The sequence below is a fragment of the Chlamydomonas reinhardtii genome, chromosome 11 (genome assembly GCF_000002595.2).
Source record: "Chlamydomonas reinhardtii strain CC-503 cw92 mt+ chromosome 11, whole genome shotgun sequence".
Taxonomy (NCBI): domain Eukaryota; kingdom Viridiplantae; phylum Chlorophyta; class Chlorophyceae; order Chlamydomonadales; family Chlamydomonadaceae; genus Chlamydomonas; species Chlamydomonas reinhardtii.
This window is the reverse complement of record NC_057014.1, coordinates 429,671-452,996: the sequence shown is the minus strand read 5'-3', so window position 1 is coordinate 452,996 and position 23,326 is coordinate 429,671. Positions and strand designations below refer to the sequence as shown.

Here is a 23,326-nt window from a genome sequence, read left to right as displayed (position 1 = left end):
AAGGTGACATGGCATGAGCGGAGAGGAGAGAGGGAGCGCCGAGACCGTCAGCAGCTGGGTTCAATGGGGGCCAGCCAGACATTACCAAACGGTTGCTTCACCATGGCTGGATAATGTAACATTCCCGCGCGCTGAATGCATCCCTATGGCCAAGCGGTGGGGGCCAAGCGTTTGGCATGTATGGTGCCATCCACCGTCACCATAGCTTAAGGTAGCTGGGTGGCATACACAGTTTCGGGTGCCGACGACGGACCGTAGAGCTACCTCTGAAGTGCCACGGGCAATGCGCGCACGCACCTGGAGATGATGGAGTGGTTCGCCCGAGGCATTGGCAATGCCACGCGCAGGCATCCGTGCTGATGGCGCGGGGTCGCGCAGGCATCTGGAATCCCCCGGTGCAGGCATCTGGACTGCCGCGGCGACCCGCCTCAGCCAGCTTTAAAACCCCGCGCAAACATCACAAGTTGGCTCGGCAGGGTACCCGGCTCACCCTTACAACCATAGGCCACCGGCAACTTAGCGTAGTGCTGTCGAATCGCGAACGTGAACTTCTCGGATTTCCCACCCTCTTGCATGCGCTCCCTTCCACTCTCAGCAGAGTAAGCACCTAAGCCCCCCGCGTGCGGCTCTCAGGCATGCACCCGCTGTCACAGCATGCGTCTACTAGCTGCGGGCCAGCACACTGCACCTGCCGGGGCGCAACAAGCTGACGGGGTGTAACAGTCATGGCTGTGCACCTTCCGTCTCACTCCAGTCGTCCTGACACGCGCATTTCTTTTATGCAACGTTTGCTGCGAGTAATACATCTAGAGTATTACAGGATGCATTCAATCGCAAACTGGACACGCACGGTGTGGCGAGGGACCTGTTGTTCACGGCGGGTTCAGCTGTGCGCGGTCGTACTGCCATCCGGTCGCGAGGTCGCGGGGCTGGACAAAATGCGGTCAACATGCGGCATTTCCTTACTTCTACGCTATCTCAGCTTCTCAAAGCATGCACTGCTAGCTCGTGACATCTAAACGCACATAGCGAGCGAAAAGACTGCACCGATTGCTCGGCGCACTTCTGTTGACTTGTCGCTCTTTCTTTCCTTTGCTCAAACGTGTGCTTCTATGCTCGCGTTTCTGGCTGGATGCGTCTTCAAGGCGCTGACGGGCGGAGACTTGAGAGAGGACTTGAGCTGCATGCTCAATGCTCTGCCTGAGGCCCTCGGCGTGCCTCGCCTGTGCAAGGCTACTGCTAGCGACATCCGCTCGCCATGCTTCCCTTGCAATGGACAGAAGGTGAGCATTCTGCAAAAGCGACGGGTACACGTTGGCGGGCACAACCACCAATTCAGCGCTACTGGCGTTTCCTTTGTGCACCGCCTGGCCGGAACGCTGGCCCGGCAGTGGTCAAAGCCAAACTTCCACTAATGGCATGCGCAGTAGGCTTTACGACAGTCTTTGGTTTGTTCAGCTTGATTGTTGCTCGCGCGCTCTCTTAGACCTCTCGCCTGGGGCTCTTTCATCCAACCACGTATCGGCATTCTTGAGGCTCCTGCTCAACGAACGCGCGCACTCGTCCTATCCGCTCCCCCACCACACGCGCCCTTTCCACCTCTCTCTCAGGTCGTTCGGCGTCCACTTTGGGACCCGCGCGCCACGTTGGCTGCAGCTAGCCCCGCCCCCGTCCTCGAGGCCATGAAGGAGTCTCCCACGCCGCCCGTGTCAAGCTCGGGCGACGACTGCACGACCGATGGCAGCGCCGTCCCCTCCGCCTCCCCCTCCAACCCCACCTCCGCCTCCACCTCCAAGGCCCTCGTGCCCGCCGGCCCCGTCGTTGCCACTGCTCCCTCCGCCTCCTGCCCGGCGAGCGAGGACGCGCCCGCGGCCACCTGCTGCGGCGAGGTCCAGGCCGAGTCCTCGAGTGGCGGCGATGAGAACGACGACGTCAGCAGCTACATGCAGGGGGAGGTGCGGCTGGTGGTGACGTTCGAGGACGGCTCCTTTCGCCGCTTCTCCAAGAGCGTCGTGGAGGATTTCCGCAAGCTGCCGGTGAGCGGGTGTCTCGTGCTGGTGGGTGGGTGTAGTCGGTGGCAGCAGAGGGCAGCATGGAGCACACGTACGCACACGGTAGTTTGCCGTGCGTCCTGCGCCTGAACTGGGGTGTTTGGTTGGGTGCATCCATGGAAGCCATGACACTGTGTGCGCGCGTGTCGCCTGCCGGCTAGCTGTCTCCTCGCTGTCCACTTGCATTGCTTCCCACGCCGCCCTCGTAACGCCCGGCGCCAATCCCTCCTTCTTAATAATCTCGAATATAATAACCCCCTTCCTTGCTTCCTCCTGTTCCCCTTATCCCTCAGCTGGACGCGTTCGAGGAGCGTCACGGCCTCCAGTGCTGGCGGTCCGAGGGCAAGATCGGCCGCGGCGGCTACGGCCTCGTGCACGTGGGGCTGTTGCAGCGGCCCGACGGCACCACACGGCCCGTCGCCGCCAAGCTGTTCCTGGGCGGACTCACCAAGGCCAAGGAGCAGCTGAACAGGGAGGTCGGCGCGGCGATGCAGCTGCAGCAGGCCTGCGCCACCGCCTCTTCCTCCTCCTCTTCTTCCTCCTCGCCTGAACAGCCGTTGCCGCTGCTGGCGGCGGCTGAGCGGAGCCCGTTTGTGCGGCTGCTGTGCCACGGCGGCCGGCCCGGGCAGCTGCCCATGATGGTGATGGAGCTGGCGAAGGGCTGCGTGGCTTCCGAACTGGTGAGCCGTGCGCGTGTGCGGGCCTGTGTGTTTAAAAGCGAAACGAAAGCCCGCCCAGAGGGGCCTGTGTGGGCAGGCCTGTGTGTGTGCGTGCGTGCACGCTTGCTTGAGCGTTGGTTACACACAAGCCTAAGCTGTCATGCCCAAAACCTGGCCCCTCACTCCTATACGGTATGCTCTGCATTGCACAGGAGGATGCCACTGAAAAGCGCGACGAGATCTGGGCTCAGATGGAGGCCACACAGCAGCAGGCAGATGCAGCCGCCGCCGCCAACACCGACGTCGCCAGCATGTCTGACAACGTCACCAGGGCGCGGCCGGCGGCGCCGCCGGGCTCTGGCGTCCTGCCGGCCCCTCGCCCACCACCGCCGCCGCCCGGCTTTGAGCCCCTGCCGGCGGCGAGCCCTCGCCCGTGCCCGCCGCCGCCGGGCTTTCACGCACTGCCGGCGGCCCCTCGTCCCCCGCTGCCACCGCCTGGCTTCGCACCACTACTGGCCTCGCCGCCCGTGCCTGCGTCGGCGCCGGCCTCGGCTGCTACTTCTGCTGCTGAAGACCCGCTTCTGCCGTCTGTGCGTGTGGCCCGTGCTCCGCCGGGCTTCCCAGTGCCTGGCACTGCCAGTGCTCCCCGCTGCCGCGACGTGTGGGAGGACGTGGCGCTGCTGCCGCTGAAGCAGGTGCTGGCCATCCTGGTGTCTCTGGCGGCCGCGATCAAGGCCATGCACCGCGTGGGACTCGTGCACAACGGTGAGTGGGCCAGCCAGCCAGATGCGGAGGGGCGGGGCCGCTGCCGCTGATGAGGGTGTGGTGCGTGTCCCAGGATACGACGGCGGGGATGGGTGAGATGGAAGACGCATGCATGCACTTAGCGCCACGCCGCGCACTCTCTGCCCCTTTACTTGCGCCCCCATCCAACCACCATGACCTCTTACTCGCTTCGCTTGACTCGCTGGCCCTTGCCCTCTCATCCCCTACAGACGTCAAGCCTGCCAACATGCTCCACCGCGCTGACGACACCTACTGCCTGGCTGACTTTGGTCTGGCTGAGCAGCTGAGCCCCGCTGACCCCACTGGCACCTTCTTCTTCGAGATGGCCTGCGGCACCCGCCACTACATGGCACCCGAGGTGCAGAGCAACGTGCCACTGACGGCCGCCGTTGACGTGTACTCATTCGGCATCACGGCCCTGTGCGTGGCTGTGACCGGCAGCAACAGCGCCGCGGCCGATTGGTTTGCGCAGCAGAGCTGGTGGCCGGCCGGCGACGCGCCGGCTGCTGCCCGTGCCTTCCCGGCCGGCATCTTCCCTTCCTACCTGCCCCTGTCGCTGGAGCTGCTGCTGCTCGACTGCGTGGCGTGGGATCCGCAGGAGCGGCCCACTGCGGAGCAGGTGGTCCAGCGGCTGGCCGCGATCTGGGAGGAGGTCGTTGTGTGCGGCTACTGATGACGCTACATGCTACGTGCTGCTAGCGGGCTTGGTATTGGTGGCTTGCGTTTTCGCGCCAAGGGCGCCCATAGGCTGTCGGGCAGGGCTGTTGAGAGGTTCGAGAGAGGGCAAACCTGAGATGGTTTCATTGGCAGGGCTGCAGCGTATGCTGCCAAGGAGAGTAGGGCTTGCTCGCTAGCTCGCTTACTAGCTATCGTGCCGCGCCAAGCAGGCGTGCGGCCGGCATCAGTGTGTGCGTTTGCTTGTGTGCTTGCGGGCCGAGACAGCCCCAGGAGTGCCGCAGCTAGCTCCGAGTGGGCGTCAGGGGCAGGACTGGAACACCACCTACCGCTTAGGATGGAGCAAGCGGCCTAGGGCGTGGAAGTTCTTTCATAGGGCGTACATATTCATTATACATGCGCTGCAGATATTATTCATACTGCTGCTGCGAGGGGAGGCACTCTGCGTGCCCGTGAGCGTGCGTGTCATCACTAGACGTGGTTTGGGTCGAACGCTGTCTGCCTAGCATTGCTCTTTCACACAAGTCGTGCATTGGCTTCTCTTTCGGGTGTTTTTGGACATTTAGGACCCTGTACATGGATTGATCTGTATCTTTTAGACGCTGCGGCTTTAGGCTTTAGTCTGCTAGTGATGAATACGGGCGGTAGGCGGTTGACAGACCGGCACGCCAACACACAACTGACTAGGCGGGCAAATGCCTGACGCGGCGTCGCTGAACCAAGCGTCTTTGGCTCGTTGGCTACCGTTTCACTATTAGATTGCTTTGACCTGCTTGTGTCAGCCGATACTGTCTTGTGTAAAGCGCTGGCTGCATTGATTCAGGCAGCTTGGCCAGATGTACGGTAATGAGGACTAGCTGCTAGGCGGTGTGACCGTGGGTGTGACGGCGGGTAGCGAACGGCTTCATAGCTGCAGCGGCTGACGGTGCGGCGGGGGCTGGAGCGTGTGCACGGCTAGTTAGGCCTCGTGACTAGGACGAGTAGGGATGGGCACAGGACTGGCACACGGGATGAAGGGGCACGGCCTGTGCATTGCAGGTCATCACCCCTGGGTAAGGACACTGGATGAGAGGATGAGACGGGGCAGGGCTGGAGCCCAGTGAAGCATACGCACGGATTGACATTAAAAGATGACTTCTTTCCTAATCAAGGCCGGTGGGGCCATAGCTTCATGCATCGGCGTGCGTGCATGCACTTGTAACAACTATGGGCAGCATCCAGTAACACGTCTCTTTGTCCTCGGGGCCTGCCTACTGGTGCATATACTGCAGAGCATGCATGCACGGTGTACGTGGGCCGGGCCTCGCGGGCTTGTGCATCTCAGCATGCTTCTTACCTGCATGCGTGCGTGTGGCCTTGAGTGGGCATGAGCTGGAGCCTTGGAGGTGGGGCTCGGTGGTGGGTGGAGGGAGCGCGGGTGCAGGACATGGAAGCGAGGTGGGTGGCTATAGCGGCCGGATGAGGTGCTAGGCAGTCATCGGTGGGGGCAGATGTGTGGGGTTTGTGGTGTCGCCGCCAGCGACTCGGATGCAAACATGATGTACAAGAGCCATGCAAGGGGCAAGGGTGCAAGGGGAAGGGTGCAGGCGTGCAGCGGAAGACGCCCCGCCGAGTCCTCCCGAGTAAACGAACTGCGCCAGCCAACGCAGCATATGGATGCGGATTACAATGGGTCGAGAAGAGGGCATTGGCTGTGGCGGCTGGGATGGAGGTTGGGCCCGGTGGAGGGTGCAGGGAATGGGAGACGGAAGCGAGGGGGAGCCATGCCAGGCTTGATGCAGGGGAGCAGGTGACGGATAGGTGATGGGGACAGACGTATGGCGTTGTTGCGGCTGTCGACATGGGCGCAGCTGCATGCCATGAAGTACCGTAATGGAAGGGCGCAAGGGCAGGCGAGGGGAATGAACGCCACGACCTCAGAGCAGTGCATGGTGCGGGCGCACTGGTCGTGCTGCTATGGTACGGTCGCGCTGCTGCAATGCCGTGGGCAGGGGCACTAGGCACAGGCAGGTGACTCGGATAAGAACTGGCACGCGTTGGCGGCAAGTACGAACTCTGGTGGCGAACCGTAAGTCATACTGGTATAGCGTGAGTACCGTATTGTATCGCATACTCTTGTTGGAACAGTTGAAAGGAGGCCGCTACCTGCTAGCTTCCGATCGGCCGAAGGTATAAGAGTGGCCTGTGGGAACGTGTATGTGGGATTGGTTTGAGTTCGGGGATTCTGAAGTTACTGAGTTTACAGAGGCGGGGTGGGACTGGGTGGGCATGATTGCGCAGGTGGGGAGGTGTTATGTTTGCTTCCCTGATGTGTTCAGTGAAGTATGGCTTCAAGCAGCAGGCTATGTGTGCCCGCGTCTGCAGAGTGCAGATGTCGCAGTGGCGTTGGTAAAAGGAGAAAGAGCATTTGTCGGTGGCCAGTCCAGCGTTATGTACGGATGTGGCGTCGAACTACACGTTCCAACCACAGCGGACCCAGGGGTGACCCTGAGCGGACCTCTGCGAACCCGACCGCTGCTGGCTGCGCGCATGCACTCCCTTCCACTCTCAGCAGAGTCAGCACCTAAGGCCCCGCGTGCGGCTCTGAGTCTCTGAGACATGCACCCGCTGTCAAAGCATGCGTCTACTAGCTGCGGGCCAGCACACTGCACCTGCCGGGGCGCGGCCGTTAGCGACAAGCTGACGGGGTGTAACAGTCATGGCTGTGCACCTTCCGTCTCACTCCAGTCGTCCTGACACGCGCATTTCTTTTATGCAACGTTTGCTGCGAGTAATACATCTAGAGTATTACATGATGCATTCAATCGCAAACTGGACACGCACGGTGTGGCGAGGGACCTGTTGTTCACGGCGGCTTCAGCTGTGCGCGGTCGTACTGCCATCCGGTCGCGAGGTCGCGGGGCTGGACAAAATGCGGTCAACATGCGGCATTTCCTTACTTCTACGCTATCTCAGCTTCTCAAAGCATGCACTGCTAGCTCGTGACATCTAAACGCACATAGCGAGCGAAAAGACTGCACCGATTACTCGGCGCACTTCTGTTGACTTGTCGCTATTTCTTTCCTTTGCTCAAACGTGTGCTTCTATGCTCGCGTTTCTGGCTGGATGCGTCTTCAAGGCGCTGACGGGCGGAGACTTGAGAGAGGACTTGAGCTGCATGCTCAATGCTCTGCCTGAGGCCCTCGGCGTGCCTCGCCTGTGCAAGGCTACTGCTAGCGACATCCGCTCGCCATGCTTCCCTTGCAATGGACAGAAGGTGAGCATTCTGCAAAAGCGACGGGTACACGTTGGCGGGCACAACCACCAATTCAGCGCTACTGGCGTTTCCTTTGTGCACCGCCTGGCCGGAACGCTGGCCCGGCAATGGTCAAAGCCAAACTTCCACTAATGGCATGCGCAGTAGGCTTTACGACAGTCTTTGGTTTGTTCAGCTTGATTGTTGCTCGCGCGCTCTCTTAGACCTCTCGCCTGGGGCTCTTTCATCCAACCACGTATCGGCATTCTTGAGGCTCCTGCTCAACGAACGCGCGCACTCGTCCTATCCGCTCCCCCACCACACGCGCCCTTTCCACCTCTCTCTCAGGTCGTTCGGCGTCCACTTTGGGACCCGCGCGCCACGTTGGCTGCAGCTAGCCCCGCCCCCGTCCTCGAGGCCATGAAGGAGTCTCCCACGCCGCCCGTGTCAAGCTCGGGCGACGACTGCACGACCGATGGCAGCGCCGTCCCCTCCGCCTCCCCCTCCAACCCCACCTCCGCCTCCACCTCCAAGGCCCTCGTGCCCGCCGGCCCCGTCGTTGCCCCTGCTCCCTCCGCCTCCTGCCCGGCGAGCGAGGACGCGCCCGCGGCCACCTGCTGCGGCGAGGTCCAGGCCGAGTCCTCGAGTGGCGGCGATGAGAACGACGACGTCAGCAGCTACATGCAGGGGGAGGTGCGGCTGGTGGTGACGTTCGAGGACGGCTCCTTTCGCCGCTTCTCCAAGAGCGTCGTGGAGGATTTCCGCAAGCTGCTGGTGAGCGGGTGTCTCGTGCTGGTGGGTGGGTGTAGTGGGTGGCAGCAGAGGGCAGCATGGAGCACACGTACGCACACGGTAGTTTGCCGTGCGTCCTGCGCCTGAACTGGGGTGTTTGGTTGGGTGCATCCATGGAAGCCATGACACTGTGTGCGCGCGTGTCGCCTGCCGGCTAGCTGTCTCCTCGCTGTCCACTTGCATTGCTTCCCACGCCGCCCTCGTAACGCCCGGCGCCAATCCCTCCTTCTTAATAATCTCGAATATAATAACCCCCTTCCTTGCTTCCTCCTGTTCCCCTTATCCCTCAGCTGGACGCGTTCGAGGAGCGTCACGGCCTCCAGTGCTGGCGGTCCGAGGGCAAGATCGGCCGCGGCGGCTACGGCCTCGTGCACGTGGGGCTGTTGCAGCGGCCCGACGGCACCACACGGCCCGTCGCCGCCAAGCTGTTCCTGGGCGGACTCACCAAGGCCAAGGAGCAGCTGAACAGGGAGGTCGGCGCGGCGATGCAGCTGCAGCAGGCCTGCGCCACCGCCTCTTCCTCCTCCTCTTCTTCCTCCTCGCCTGAACAGCCGTTGCCGCTGCTGGCGGCGGCTGAGCGGAGCCCGTTTGTGCGGCTGCTGTGCCACGGCGGCCGGCCCGGGCAGCTGCCCATGATGGTGATGGAGCTGGCAAAGGGCTGCGTGGCTTCCGTACTGGTGAGCCGTGCGCGTGTGCGGGCCTGTGTGTTAAAAAGCGAAACGAAAGCCCGCCCAGAGGGGCCTGTGTGGGCGGGCCTGTGTGTGTGTGCGTGCGTAGCGTGCACGCTTGCTTGAGCGTTGGCTACACACAAGCCTAAGCTGTCATGCCCAAAACCTGGCCCCTCACTCCTATACGGTATGCTCTGCATTGCACAGGAGGATGCCACTGAAAAGCGCGACGAGATCTGGGCTCAGATGGAGGCCACACAGCAGCAGGCAGATGCAGCCGCCGCCGCCAACACCGACGTCGCCAGCATGCCTGACAACGTCACCAGGGCGCGGCCGGCGGCGCCGCCGGGCTCTGGCGTCCTGCCGGCCCCTCGGCCGCCGCCGCCGCCGCCCGGCTTTGAGCCCCTGCTGGCGGCCAGCCCTCGCCCGTGCCCGCCGCCGCCGGGCTTTCACGCACTGCCGGCGGCCCCTCGCCCCCCGCTGCCACCGCCTGGCTTCGCACCACTACTGGCCTCGCCGCCCGTGCCTGCGTCGGCGCCGGCCTCGGCTGCTACTTCTGCTGCTGAAGACCCGCTTCTGCCGTCTGTGCGTGTGGCCCGTGCTCCGCCGGGCTTCCCAGTGCCTGGCACTGCCAGTGCTCCCCGCTGCCGCGACGTGTGGGAGGACGTGGCGCTGCTGCCGCTGAAGCAGGTGCTGGCCATCCTGGTGTCTCTGGCGGCCGCGATCAAGGCCATGCACCGCGTGGGACTCGTGCACAACGGTGAGCGGGCCAGCCAGCCAGATGCGGAGGGGCGGGGCTGCTGCCGCTGATGAGGGTGTGGTGCGTGTCCCAGGATACGACGGCGGGGATTGGTGAGATGGAAGACGCATGCATGCACTTAGCGCCACGCCGCGCACTCTCTGCTCCTTTACTTGCGCCCCCATCCAACCACCATGACCTCTTACGCGCTTCGCTTGACTCGCTGGCCCTTGCCCTCTCATCCCCTACAGACGTCAAGCCTGCCAACATGCTCCACCGCGCTGACGACACCTACTGCCTGGCTGACTTTGGTCTGGCTGAGCAGCTGAGCCCCGCCGACCCCACTGGCACCTTCTTCTTCGAGATGGCCTGCGGCACCCGCCACTACATGGCACCCGAGGTGCAGAGCAACGTGCCATTGACGGCCGCTGTGGACGTGTACTCGTTCGGCATCACGGCCCTGTGCGTGGCTGTGACCGGCAGCAACAGCGCCGCGGCCGACTGGTTTGCGCAGCAGAGCTGGTGGCCGGCCGGCGACGCGCCGGCTGCTGCCCGTGCCTTCCCGGCCGGCATCTTCCCTTCCTACCTGCCCCTGTCACTGGAGCTGCTGCTGCTCGACTGCGTGGCGTGGGATCCGCAGGAGCGGCCCACTGCGGAGCAGGTGGTCCAGCGGCTGGCCGCGATCTGGGAGGAGGTCGTTGTGTGCGGCTACTGATGACGCTACATGCTACGTGCTGCTAGCGGGCTTGGTATTGGTGGCTTGCGTTTTCGCGCCAAGGGCGCCCATAGGCTGTCGGGCAGGGCTGTTGAGAGGTTCGAGAGAGGGCAAACCTGAGATGGTTTCATTGGCAGGGCTGCAGCGTATGCTGCCAAGGAGAGTAGGGCTTGCTCGCTAGCTCGCTTACTAGCTATCGTGCCGCGCCAGGCCGGCGTGCGGCCGGCATCAGTGTGTGCGTTTGCTTGTGTGCTTGCGCGCCGAGACAGCCCCAGGAGTGCCGCAGCTAGCTCCGAGTGCGCGTCAGCGGCAGGACTGGAACACTACCTACCGCTTAGGATGGAGCAAGCGGCCTAGGGCGTGGAAGTTCTTTCATAGGGCGTACAAACTAATTCATTATACATGCGCTGCAGATATTCATACTGCTACTGCGAGGGGAGGCACTCTGCGTGCCCGTGAGCGTGCGTGTCATCACTAGACGTGGTTTGGGTCGAACGCTGTCTGCCTAGCATTGCTCTTTCACACAACTCGTGCATTGGCTTCTCTTTCGGGTGTTTTTGGACATTTAGGACCCTGTACATGGATTGATCTGTATCTTTTAGACGCTTCGGCTTTAGGCTTTAGTCTGCTAGTGTTGAATACGGGCGGTGGGCGGTTGACAGACCGGCACGCAGGTGAACACAACACACAACTGACTAGGCGGGCAAATGCCTGACGCGGCGTCGCTGAACCAAGCGTCTTTGGCTCGTTGGCTACCGTTTCACTATTAGATTGCTTTGACCTGCTTGTGTCAGCCGATATTGTCTTGTGCAAAGCGCTGGCTGCATTGATTCATGCAGCTTGGCCAGGTGTACGGTAATGAGGACTAGCTGCTAGGCGGTGTGACCGTGGGTGTGACGGCGGGTAGCGAACGGCTTCATAGCTGCAGCGGCTGACGGTGCGGCGGGGGCTGGAGCGTGTGCACGGCTAGTTAGGCCTCGTGACTAGGACGAGTAGGGATGGGCACAGGACTGGCACACTGGATGAAGGGGCACGGCCTGTGCATTGCAGGTCATCACCCCTGGGTAAGGACACTGGATGAGAGGATGAGACGGGGCAGGGCTGGAGCCCAGTGAAGCATACGCACGGATTGACACCAAAAGATGACTTCTTTCCTAATCAAGGCCGGTGGGGCCATAGCTTCATGCATCGGCGTGCGTGCATGCACTTGTAACAACTATGGGCAGCATCCAGTGACACGTCTCTTTGTCCTCGGGGCCTGCCTACTGGTGCATATACTGCAGAGCATGCATGCACGGTGTACGTGGGCCGGGCCTCGCGGGCTTGAGCAACTCAGCATGCTTCTTACCTGCATGCGTGCGTGTGGCCTTGAGTGGGCATGAGCTGGAGCCTTGGAGGTGGGGCTCGGTGGTGGGTGGAGCCGTGGAGGGAGCGCGGGTGCAGGACATGGAAGCGAGGTGGGTGGCTATAGCGGCCGGATGAGGTGCTAGGCAGTCATCGGTGGGGGCAGATGTGTGGGGTTTGTGGCGTCGCCGCCAGCGACTCGGATGCAAACATGATGTACAAGAGCCATGCAAGGGGCAAGGGTGCAAGGGGAAGGGTGCAGGCGTGCAGCGGAAGACGCCCCGCCGAGTCCTCCCGAGTAAACGAACTGCGCCAGCCAACGCAGCATATGGATGCGGATTACAACGGGTCGAGAAGAGGGCATTGGCTGTGGCGGCTGGGATGGAGGTTGGGCCCGGTGGAGGGTGCAGGGAATGGGAGACGGAAGCGAGGGGGAGCCAGGCCAGGCTTGATGCAGGGGAGCAGGTGACGGATAGGTGATGGGGACAGACGTATGGCGTTGGTACGGCTGTCGACATGGGCGCAGCTGCATGCCATGAAGTACCGTAATGGAAGGGCGCAAGGGCAGGCGAGGGGAATGAACGCCACGACCTCAGAGCAGTGCATGGTGCGGGCGCACTGGTCGTGCTGCTATGGTACGGTCGCGCTGCTGCAATGCCGTGGGCAGGGGCACTAGGCACAGGCAGGTGACTCGGATAAGAACTGGCACGCGTTGGCGGCAAGTACGAACTCTGGTGGCGAACCGTAAGTCATACTGGTATAGCGTGAGTACCGTAATACTCTTGTTGGAACAGTTCAAAGGAGGCCGCTACCTGCTAAGCTTCCGATCGGCCGAAGGTATAAGAGTGGCCTGTGGGAACGTGTATGGGGGATTGGTTTGAGTTCGGGGATTCTGAAGTTACTGAGTTTACAGAGGCGGGGTGGGACTGGGTGGGCATGATTGCGCAGGTGGGGAGGTGTTATGTTTGCTTCCCTGATGTGTTCAGTGAAGTATGGCTTCAAGCAGCAGGCTATGTGTGCCCGCGTCTGCAGAGTGCAGATGTCGCAGTGGCGTTGGTAAAAGGAGAAAGAGCATTTGTCGGTGGCCAGTCCAGCGTTATGTACGGATGTGGCGTCGAACTACACGTTCCAACCACAGCGGACCCAGGGTTGACCCTGAGCGGACCTCTGCGAACCCGACCGCTGCTGGCTGCGCGCATGCACTCCCTTCCACTCTCAGCAGAGTCAGCACCTAAGGCCCCGCGTGCGGCTCTGAGTCTCTGAGACATGCACCCGCTGTCAAAGCATGCGTCTACTAGCTGCGGGCCAGCACACTGCGTCTGCCGGGGCGCGGCCGTTAGCGACAAGCTGACGGGGTGTAACAGTCATGGCTGTGCACCTTCCGTCTCACTCCAGTCGTCCTGACGCGCGCATTTCTTTTATGCAACGTTTGCTGCGAGTAATACATCTAGAGTATTACATGATGCATTCAATCGCAAACTGGACACGCACGGTGTGGCGAGGGACCTGTTGTTCACGGCGGGTTCAGCTGTGCGCGGTCGTACTGCCATCCGGTCGCGAGGTCGCGGGGCTGGACAAAATGCGGTCAACATGCGGCATGTTACAAAGTCAGAAGTGCTGGGTGTGCATTCGTCAGCCACCTTTCGGCGTTATTTACGGCAGGAGCCAAGCCCCATGCCGGTGTACATGCGGGAATACCAGCAAGGGCTGGAAGCACTTCGCTTCTTTCCCTGGAAGCGTAGAGCGCGGTACCTTGGCCTGTATTACGGCCCAAGTTTTAAGTTTGAATCTTGTTGCAAAGAGTTACGTGCATCGGGTGAGCGAGCTATGCATGCACTACGACGGAAGTTACGCAAGAAGGGGCTTATGGTCCCTGCGGTAGCTATGCGGTGCTTTAACGCTCAGGTGCGTGCGGTATTATCTTACGGTGCACAAGTGTGGGCACCAGACGCGCTTCTCCAAGTGTTCAATGCGTCCCCAGTTGACGGTCAAAGATATGGAGCGTTTGATCGAGCACTAGAGCATGGCATGGTTCGCATTCAGATGGATTTCATGAAGGAAGTGGTGGGAGCCCAGAAACCAACACATGAACTGCTCTTTCGAGAGCTTGGGTGCATGCCATTACACGTGCATTGGGCTGAGCTTGTTTTCCGTTTTTGGAACCAACTGGTTAAGGCAACCGGCACTGTTTACCATCAGGCGTTTAAGGAGGAGATACGAGCGGTGTTGAGCAACCTACCGACGCCGCCCACGCACACGTGGGGGGCTAAAGTTCTGCGGTTATTGATGGTTGGCCTTGGCTACCGTTTCAGTGGAGAGGCAGCTGATATCGAGGCCAATATTACACGCATTACTACGCAAGAACTGGATGTTGCCTCCCTCATGGGGAAGGTACGCGAGAAGTTTGAGGAGGACTGGGCTAGCAACAGGTTAGAGGTTAATCCACGGGATTTTGTGACGCAAGCAGGGGTCAAGCCTGGCGTGAAGATATGTCGTTACAAGCATTGGATGGGGGAAACACGGCACACGCAAATCTACATTCCTCGAGCATGGCATGTCTCCATGATGAGATTCAGGATGGGCGTGTGGATGATTGAGGCTAACAACCCACGCGGTGCGCAGGGTGCGCACAGGGAGAGAGCACAGAGAGTATGTCCGCTTTGCCACGCTGATGGGGAGGAGCATGTAGAGGATGAGAGGCATGTGCTGCTTGAGTGCAAGGCGTACGATGATATCAGAAGCACGCTGTGGGAGGTGATTCCCGCGACTATGATGGACGCGATGGCCAGTGGTGACCAGAGGGGTTTAGCGCGTGTCATTCACGCGATAAGGCTGCGACGTAACGACCTTACGGCGCGACCAATTTAGATATATTATTGCATGAACTGTTTTGCTTTTTGAATAATCCTTTTGAGACTAGTTTTGGCGGTCCATGAGCTTCCTGGCTCGTTTGGACCAATCTACGAGCATGAACTTGTAACATCAATCAATCATGCGGCATTTCCTTACTTCTACGCTATCTCAGCTTCTCAAAGCATGCACTGCTAGCTCGTGACATCTAAACGCACATAGCGAGCGAAAAGACTGCACCGATTGCTCGGCGCACTTCTGTTGCTTGTCGCTCCTTCTTTCCTTTGCTCAAACGTGTGCTTCCATGCTCTCGTTTCTGGCTGGATGCGTCTTCAAGGCGCTGACGGGCGGAGACTTGAGGGAGGACTTGAGCTGCATGCTCAATGCTCTGCCTGAGGCCCTCGGCGTGCCTCGCCTGTGCAAGGCTACTGCTAGCGACATCCGCTCGCCATGCTTCCCTTGCAATGGACAGAAGGTGAGCATTCTGCAAAAGCGACGGGTACACGTTGGCGGGCACAACCACCAATTCAGCGCTACTGGCGTTTCCTTTGTGCACCGCCTGGCCGGAACGCTGGCCCGGCGGTTGTCAAAGCCAAACTTCCACTAGTGGCATGCGCAGTAGGCTTTACGACAGTCTTTGGTTTGTTCAGCTTGATTGTTGCTCGCGCGGGCTCTTAGACCTCTCGCCTGGGGCTCTTTCATACAACCACGTATCGGCATTCTTGAGGCTCCTGCTCAACAAGCGCGCGCACTCATCCTTTCCGCTCCCCCACCCGCGCGCCCTTTCCCCCTCTCGCTCAGGTCGTTCGGCGTCCACTTTGGGACCCGCGCGCCACGTTGGCTGCAGCTAGCCCCGCCCCCGTCCTCGAGGCCATGAAGGAGTCTCCCACGCCGCCCGTGTCAAGCTCGGGCGACGACTGCACGACCGATGGCAGCGCCGTCCCCTCCGCCTCCCCCTCCAACCCCACCTCCGCCTCCACCTCCAAGGCCCTCGTGCCCGCCGGCCCCGTCGTTGCCCCTGCTCCCTCCGCCTCCTGCCCGGCGAGCGAGGACGCGCCCGCGGCCACCTGCTGCGGCGAGGTCCAGGCCGAGTCCTCGAGTGGCGGCGATGAGAACGACGACGTCAGCAGCTACATGCAGGGGGAGGTGCGGCTGGTGGTGACGTTCGAGGACGGCTCCTTTCGCCGCTTCTCCAAGAGCGTCGTGGAGGATTTCCGCAAGCTGCTGGTGAGCGGGTGTCTCGTGCTGGTGGGTGGGTGTAGTGGGTGGCAGCAGAGGGCAGCATGGAGCACACGTACGCACACGGTAGTTTGCCGTGCGTCCTGCGCCTGAACTGGGGTGTTTGGTTGGGTGCATCCATGGAAGCCATGACACTGTGTGCGCGCGTGTCGCCTGCCGGCTAGCTGTCTCCTCGCTGTCCACTTGCATTGCTTCCCACGCCGCCCTCGTAACGCCCGGCGCCAATCCCTCCTTCTTAATAATCTCGAATATAATAACCCCCTTCCTTGCTTCCTCCTGTTCCCCTTATCCCTCAGCTGGACGCGTTCGAGGAGCGTCACGGCCTCCAGTGCTGGCGGTCCGAGGGCAAGATCGGCCGCGGCGGCTACGGCCTCGTGCACGTGGGGCTGTTGCAGCGGCCCGACGGCACCACACGGCCCGTCGCCGCCAAGCTGTTCCTGGGCGGACTCACCAAGGCCAAGGAGCAGCTGAACAGGGAGGTCGGCGCGGCGATGCAGCTGCAGCAGGCCTGCGCCACCGCCTCTTCCTCCTCCTCTTCTTCCTCCTCGCCTGAACAGCCGTTGCCGCTGCTGGCGGCGGCTGAGCGGAGCCCGTTTGTGCGGCTGCTGTGCCACGGCGGCCGGCCCGGGCAGCTGCCCATGATGGTGATGGAGCTGGCAAAGGGCTGCGTGGCTTCCGTACTGGTGAGCCGTGCGCGTGTGCGGGCCTGTGTGTTAAAAAGCGAAACGAAAGCCCGCCCAGAGGGGCCTGTGTGGGCGGGCCTGTGTGTGTGTGCGTGCGTGCGTGCACGCTTGCTTGAGCGTTGGCTACACACAAGCCTAAGCTGTCATGCCCAAAACCTGGCCCCTCACTCCTATACGGTATGCTCTGCATTGCACAGGAGGATGCCACTGAAAAGCGCGACGAGATCTGGGCTCAGATGGAGGCCACACAGCAGCAGGCAGATGCAGCCGCCGCCGCCAACACCGACGTCGCCAGCATGCCTGACAACGTCACCAGGGCGCGGCCGGCGGCGCCGCCGGGCTCTGGCGTCCTGCCGGCCCCTCGGCCGCCGCCGCCGCCGCCCGGCTTTGAGCCCCTGCTGGCGGCCAGCCCTCGCCCGTGCCCGCCGCCGCCGGGCTTTCACGCACTGCCGGCGGCCCCTCGCCCCCCGCTGCCACCGCCTATTGCTCTTTCACACAACTCGTGCATTGGCTTCTCTTTCGGGTGTTTTTGGACATTTAGGACCCTGTGCATGGATTGATCTGTATCTTGTAGACGCTGAGGCTTTAGGCTTTGGTCTGCTAGTGTTGAATAAGGGCGGTGGGCGGTTGACAGACCGGCACGCAGGTGAACACAACACACAACTGACTAGGCGGGCAAATGCCTGACGTGGCGTCACCAAATCAAACGTCTTTGGCTCATTGGCTACCGTTTACTTCGAGATTGCTTTGACCTCCTTGTGTCAGCCATTACGGTTTGTGCAAAGCGCTGGCTGCATTGATTCAGGCAGCTTGGCCGGAAGTACGGTACTAGAGGCGCCGGAGTGGGCATGGATCATTAGACGTCGAGGACGGATTGTAAACATGCACACGGTTGCTTCAAGTGTGGGCGCAAACAGGCAATCGCGCGTACTATACAGCCGGTCTTGGTGGGCTCAGTGGCAAGTGCCGATGTACACAGCGTGGAGCAGTCCGCGGCTCAGCCATGTAAGAGGTCGGCTCAGCCGGATGAGCCGACCAGGTGTCCGGATGAGCCGACGGCCCAGTCGATGAGCCCGGCATCTCTGCGTGCTGAGCAGTTTACCGTACTCATCAAGATTGTCTGTACAGGACCACGCTGAGCGCCCACCGGAGCTTGCCCGGCTCAGCGCGAAGCCTTCGGGAACTGGGCGTGTCATCCCTTTGGATGTCTGATGGGACAGGGTTCAGGCAGGTTGGCGAGGTCCCATAGGGTGCAGCTGACGCCCATACCCCAAGCAGACGTGTCATCCCTTTGGATGCATATGCTGCCAAACATGGAACATGCAGAGACGCGGGCGGCGAGAACGGGTTTGATGACGAAACTTGACCACAGGAGGTAACGCCCGAGGGGGGGGGACAAGAGGGAGGCCACACCGCCCACACGCGCGCATGCAGGTAAGCATGCTGAGTTGCTGACAAAGTGACAAGCCCACGAGGCCCGGCCCTTGTACACCGTTGCTTGTGTTGCGTTGTTTCAAGCACGTCGGTAACCGTGCATGCAGCGCATGCATGTGCACCAGTAGGCAGGCCCCGATGACAAAGAGACGTGTTACTGGATGCTGCCCATAGTTGTTACAAGTGCATGCACGCACGCCGATGCATGAAACTATGGCCCCACCGGCCTTGATTAGGAAAGAAGTCATCTTTTGGTGTCAATCGGTGCGTATGCTTCACTGGGCTCCAGCCCTGCCCCGTCTCATCCTCTCATCCAGTGTCCTTACCCAGGGGTGATGACCTGCAATGCACAGGCCGTGCCCCTTCATCCCGTGTGCCAGTAATGTGCCCATCCCTACTCGTCCTAATCACGAGGCCTAACTAGCCGTGCACACGCTCCAGCCCCCGCCGCACCGTCAGCCGCTGCAGCTACGAAGCCGTTCGCTACCCGCCGTCACACCCACGGTCACACCGCCTAGCAGCTAGTCCTCATTACCGTACACCTGGCCAAGCTGCATGAATCAATGCAGCCAGCGCTTTGCACAAGACAATATCGGCTGACACAAGCAGGTCAAAGCAATCTAATAGTAAAACGGTAGCCAACGAGCCAAAGACGCTTGGTTCAGCGACGCCGCGTCAGCATTTGCCCGCCTAGTCAGTTGTGTGTTGTATTCACCTGCGTGCCGGTCTGTCAACCGCCCACCGCCCGTATTCAACGCTAGCAGACTAAAGCCTAAAGCCGCAGCGTCTAAAAGATACAGATCAATCCATGTACAGGGTCCTAAATGTCCTAAACACCCGAAAGAGAAGCCAATGCACGAGTTGCCAAAGAGCAATGCTAGGCAGACAGCGTTTGACCCAAACCACGTCTAGTGATGACACGCACGCTCACGGGCACGCAGAGTGCCTCCCCTCGCAGTAGCAGTATGAATATCTGCAGCGCATGTATAATGAATATGTACGCCCTATGAAAGAACTTCCACGCCCTAGGCCGCTTGCTCCATCCTAAGCGGTAGGTAGTGTTCCAGTCCTGCCGCTGACGCGCACTCGGAGCTAGCTGCGGCACTCCTGGGGCTGTCTCGGCCCGCAAGCACACAAGCAAACGCACACACTGATGCCGGCCGCACGCCTGCTTGGCGCGGCACGATAGCTAGTAAGCGAGCTAGCGAGCAAGCCCTACTCTCCTTGGCAGCATACGCTGCGGCCCTGCCAATGAAACCATCTCAGGTTTGCCCTCTCTCGAACCTCTCAACAGCCCTGCCCGACAGCCTATGGGCGCCCTTGGGCGCGACAACGCAAGCCACCAATACCAAGCCCGCTAGCAGCACGTAGCATGTAGCGTCATTAGTAGCCGCACACAACGACCTCCTCCCAGATCGCGGCCAGCCGCTGCACCACCTGCTCCGCAGTGGGCCGCTCCTGCGGATCCCAAGCCACGCAGTCGAGCAGCAGCAGCTCCAGTGACAGGGGCAGGTAGGAAGGGAAGATGCCGGCCGGGAAGGCACGGGCAGCAGCCGGCGCGTCGCCGGCCGGCCACCAGCTCTGCTGCGCAAACCAGTCGGCCGCGGCGCTGTTGCTGCCGGTCACAGCCACGCACAGGGCCGTGATGCCGAATGAGTACACGTCAACGGCGGCCGTCAGTGGCACGTTGCTCTGCACCTCGGGTGCCATGTAGTGGCGGGTGCCGCAGGCCATCTCGAAGACGAAGGTGCCAGTGGGGTCGGCGGGGCTCAGCTGCTCAGCCAGACCAAAGTCAGCCAGGCAGTAGGTGTCGTCAGCGCGGTGGAGCATGTTGGCAGGCTTGACGTCTGTAGGGGATGAGAGGGCGAGGCCAGCGAGTCAAGCGAAGCGAGTAAGAGGTCATGGTGGTTGGATGGGGGCGCAAGTAAAGGGGCAGAGAGTGTGCATGCATGCGTCTTCCATCTCACCCATCCCCGCCGTCGTATCCTGGGACACGCACCACACCCTCACCAGCGGCAGCAGCCCCGCTCCTCCGCATCAAGCTGGCTGGCCCGCTCACCGTTGTGCACGAGTCCCACGCGGTGCATGGCCTTAATCGCGGCCGCCAGAGACACCAGGATGGCCAGCACCTGCTTCAGCGGCAGCAGCGCCACGTCCTCCCACACGTCGCGGCAGCGGGGAGCACTGGCAGTGCCAGGCACTGGGAAGCCCGGCGGAGCACGGGCCACACGCACAGACGGCAGAAGCGGGTCTTCAGCAGCAGAAGTAGCAGCCGAGGCCGGCGCCGACGCAGGCACGGGCGGCGAGGCCAGTAGTGGTGCGAAGCCAGGCGGTGGCAGCGGGGGGCGAGGGGCCGCCGGCATTGCGTGAAAGCCCGGCGGCGGTGGGCACGGGCGAGGGCTCGCCACCGGCAGGGGCTCAAAGCCGGGCGGCGGCGGCGGCGGCCGAGGGGCCGGCAGGACGCCAGAGCCCGGCGGCGCCGCCGGCCGCGCCCTGGTGAGGTTATCAGACATGCTGGCGACGTCGGTGTTGGCAGCGGCGGCTGCATCTGCCTGCTGCTGTGTGGCCTCCATCTGAGCCCAGATCTCGTCGCGCTTTTCAGTGGCATCCTCCTGTGCAATGCAGAGCATACCGTATAGGAGTGAGGGGCCAGGTTTTGGGCATGACAGCTTAGGCTTGTGTGTAGCCAACGCTCAAGCAAGCGTGCACGCTACGCACGCACACACACAGGCCCGCCCACACAGGCCCCTCTGGGCGGGCTTTCGTTTCGCTTTTTAACACACAGGCCCGCACACGCGCACGGCTCACCAGTACGGAAGCCACGCAGCCCTTTGCCAGCTCCATCACCATCATGGGCAGCTGCCCGGGCCGGCCGCCGTGGCACAGCAGCCGCACAAACGGGCTCCGCTCAGCCGCCGCCAGCAGCGGCAACGGCTGTTCAGGCGAGGAGGAAGAAGAGGAGGAGGAAGAGGCGGTGGCGCAGGCCTGCTGCAGCTGCATCGCCGCGCCGACCTCCCTGTTCAGCTGCTCCTTGGCCTTGGTGAGTCCGCCCAGGAACAGCTTGGCGGCGACGGGCCGTGTGGTGCCGTCGGGCCGCTGCAACAGCCCCACGTGCACGAGGCCGTAGCCGCCGCGGCCGATCTTGCCCTCGGACCGCCAGCACTGGAGGCCGTGACGCTCCTCGAACGCGTCCAGCTGAGGGATAAGGGGAACAGGAGGAAGCAAGGAAGGGGGTTATTATATTCGAGATTATTAAGAAGGAGGGATTGGCGCCGGGCGTTACGAGGGCGGCGTGGGAAGCAATGCAAGTGGACAGCGAGGAGACAGCTAGCCGGCAGGCGACACGCGCGCACACAGTGTCATGGCTTCCATGGATGCACCCAACCAAACACCCCAGTTCAGGCGCAGGACGCACGGCAAACTACCGTGTGCGTACGTGTGCTCCATGCTGCCCTCTGCTGCCACCCACTACACCCACCCACCAGCACGAGACACCCGCTCACCGGCAGCTTGCGGAAATCCTCCACGACGCTCTTGGAGAAGCGGCGAAAGGAGCCGTCCTCGAACGTCACCACCAGCCGCACCTCCCCCTGCATGTAGCTGCTGACGTCGTCGTTCTCATCGCCGCCACTCGAGGACTCGGCCTGGACCTCGCCGCAGCAGGTGGCCGCGGGCGCGTCCTCGCTCGCCGGGCAGGAGGCGGAGGGAGCAGGGGCAACGACGGGGCCGGCGGGCACGAGGGCCTTGGAGGTGGAGGCGGAGGTGGGGTTGGAGGGGGAGGCGGAGGGGACGGCGCTGCCATCGGTCGTGCAGTCGTCGCCCGAGCTTGACACGGGCGGCGTGGGAGACTCCTTCATGGCCTCGAGGACGGGGGCGGGGCTAGCTGCAGCCAACGTGGCGCGCGGGTCCCAAAGTGGACGCCGAACGACCTGAGCGAGAGGGGGAAAGGGCGCGCGGGTGGGGGAGCGGAAAGGATGAGTGCGCGCGCTTGTTGAGCAGGAGCCTCAAGAATGCCGATACGTGGTTGTATGAAAGAGCCCCAGGCGAGAGGTCTAAGAGCCCGCGCGAGCAACAATCAAGCTGAACAAACCAAAGACTGTCGTAAAGCCTACTGCGCATGCCACTAGTGGAAGTTTGGCTTTGACCACCGCCGGGCCAGCGTTCCGGCCAGGCGGTGCACAAAGGAAACGCCAGTAGCGCTGAATTGGTGGTTGTGCCCGCCAACGTGTACCCGTCGCTTTTGCAGAATGCTCACCTTCTGTCCATTGCAAGGGAAGCATGGCGAGCGGATGTCGCTAGCAGTAGCCTTGCACAGGCGAGGCACGCCGAGGGCCTCAGGCAGAGCATTGAGCATGCAGCTCAAGTCCTCCCTCAAGTCTCCGCCCGTCAGCGCCTTGAAGACGCATCCAGCCAGAAACGAGAGCATGGAAGCACACGTTTGAGCAAAGGAAAGAAGGAGCGACAAGCAACAGAAGTGCGCCGAGCAATCGGTGCAGTCTTTTCGCTCGCTATGTGCGTTTAGATGTCACGAGCTAGCAGTGCATGCTTTGAGAAGCTGAGATAGCGTAGAAGTAAGGAAATGCCGCATGTTGACCGCATTTTGTCCAGCCCCGCGACCTCGCGACCGGATGGCAGTACGACCGCGCACAGCTGAACCCGCCGTGAACAACAGGTCCCTCGCCACACCGTGCGTGTCCAGTTTGCGATTGAATGCATCATGTAATACTCTAGATGTATTACTCGCAGCAAACGTTGCATAAAAGAAATGCGCGTGTCAGGACGACTGGAGTGAGACGGAAGGTGCACAGCCATGACTGTTACACCCCGTCAGCTTGTCGCTAACGGCCGCGCCCCGGCAGACGCAGTGTGCTGGCCCGCAGCTAGTAGACGCATGCTTTGACAGCGGGTGCATGTCTCAGAGACTCAGAGCCGCACGCGGGGCCTTAGGTGCTGACTCTGCTGAGAGTGGAAGGGAGTGCATGCGCGCAGCCAGCAGCGGTCGGGTTCGCAGAGGTCCGCTCAGGGTCACCCCTGGGTCCGCTGTGGTTGGAACGTGTAGTTCGACGCCACATCCGTACATAACGCTGGACTGGCCACCGACAAATGCTCTTTCTCCTTTTACCAACGCCACTGCGACATCTGCACTCTGCAGACGCGGGCACACATAGCCTGCTGCTTGAAGCCATACTTCACTGAACACATCAGGGAAGCAAACATAACACCTCCCCACCTGCGCAATCATGCCCACCCAGTCCCACCCCGCCTCTGTAAACTCAGTAACTTCAGAATCCCCGAACTCAAACCAATCCCACATACACGTTCCCACAGGCCACTCTTATACCTTCGGCCGATCGGAAGCTTAGCAGGTAGCGGCCTCCTTTGAACTGTTCCAACAAGAGTATTACGGTACTCACGCTATACCAGTATGACGACGATTCTCACACACACAGGTGGAG

General features: G+C 61.6%; 4 protein-coding genes across 4 annotated transcripts; 3 read left to right on the top strand and 1 right to left on the bottom strand.

Annotated features, from left to right (window-relative positions):
- The first annotated feature begins 785 nt into the window (after positions 1-785).
- CHLRE_11g467589v5 (uncharacterized protein) lies at positions 786-6,876 on the top strand. Its single transcript, XM_043067343.1, has 5 exons — positions 786-1,283; positions 1,611-2,036; positions 2,345-2,731; positions 2,923-3,475; positions 3,706-6,876. Exons 1-5 carry the CDS (start codon positions 1,113-1,115, stop codon positions 4,167-4,169), a joined length of 2,001 nt encoding a protein of 666 aa, XP_042919343.1. The 5' UTR covers positions 786-1,112; the 3' UTR covers positions 4,170-6,876.
- A 49-nt stretch (positions 6,877-6,925) lies between these two features.
- Positions 6,926-13,037, top strand: CHLRE_11g467588v5 (uncharacterized protein). The gene is made up of 5 exons (XM_043067342.1): positions 6,926-7,427; positions 7,755-8,180; positions 8,489-8,875; positions 9,074-9,626; positions 9,857-13,037. Exons 1-5 carry the CDS (start codon positions 7,257-7,259, stop codon positions 10,318-10,320), a joined length of 2,001 nt encoding a protein of 666 aa, XP_042919342.1. The 5' UTR covers positions 6,926-7,256; the 3' UTR covers positions 10,321-13,037.
- Positions 13,038-14,702: 1,665 nt separating this feature from the next.
- Positions 14,703-18,031, top strand: CHLRE_11g467587v5 (uncharacterized protein). Its single transcript, XM_043067341.1, has 4 exons — positions 14,703-14,989; positions 15,316-15,741; positions 16,050-16,436; positions 16,634-18,031. Exons 1-4 carry the CDS (start codon positions 14,819-14,821, stop codon positions 16,994-16,996), a joined length of 1,347 nt encoding a protein of 448 aa, XP_042919341.1. The 5' UTR covers positions 14,703-14,818; the 3' UTR covers positions 16,997-18,031.
- A 4-nt stretch (positions 18,032-18,035) lies between these two features.
- Positions 18,036-22,495, bottom strand: CHLRE_11g467586v5 (uncharacterized protein). The gene is made up of 4 exons (XM_043067340.1): positions 21,374-22,495; positions 20,679-21,065; positions 19,930-20,482; positions 18,036-19,717 (listed from the first exon to the last, which is right to left on the bottom strand). Exons 1-4 carry the CDS (start codon positions 21,725-21,727, stop codon positions 19,254-19,256), a joined length of 1,758 nt encoding a protein of 585 aa, XP_042919340.1. The 5' UTR covers positions 21,728-22,495; the 3' UTR covers positions 18,036-19,253.
- Positions 22,496-23,326: the final 831 nt, after the last annotated feature.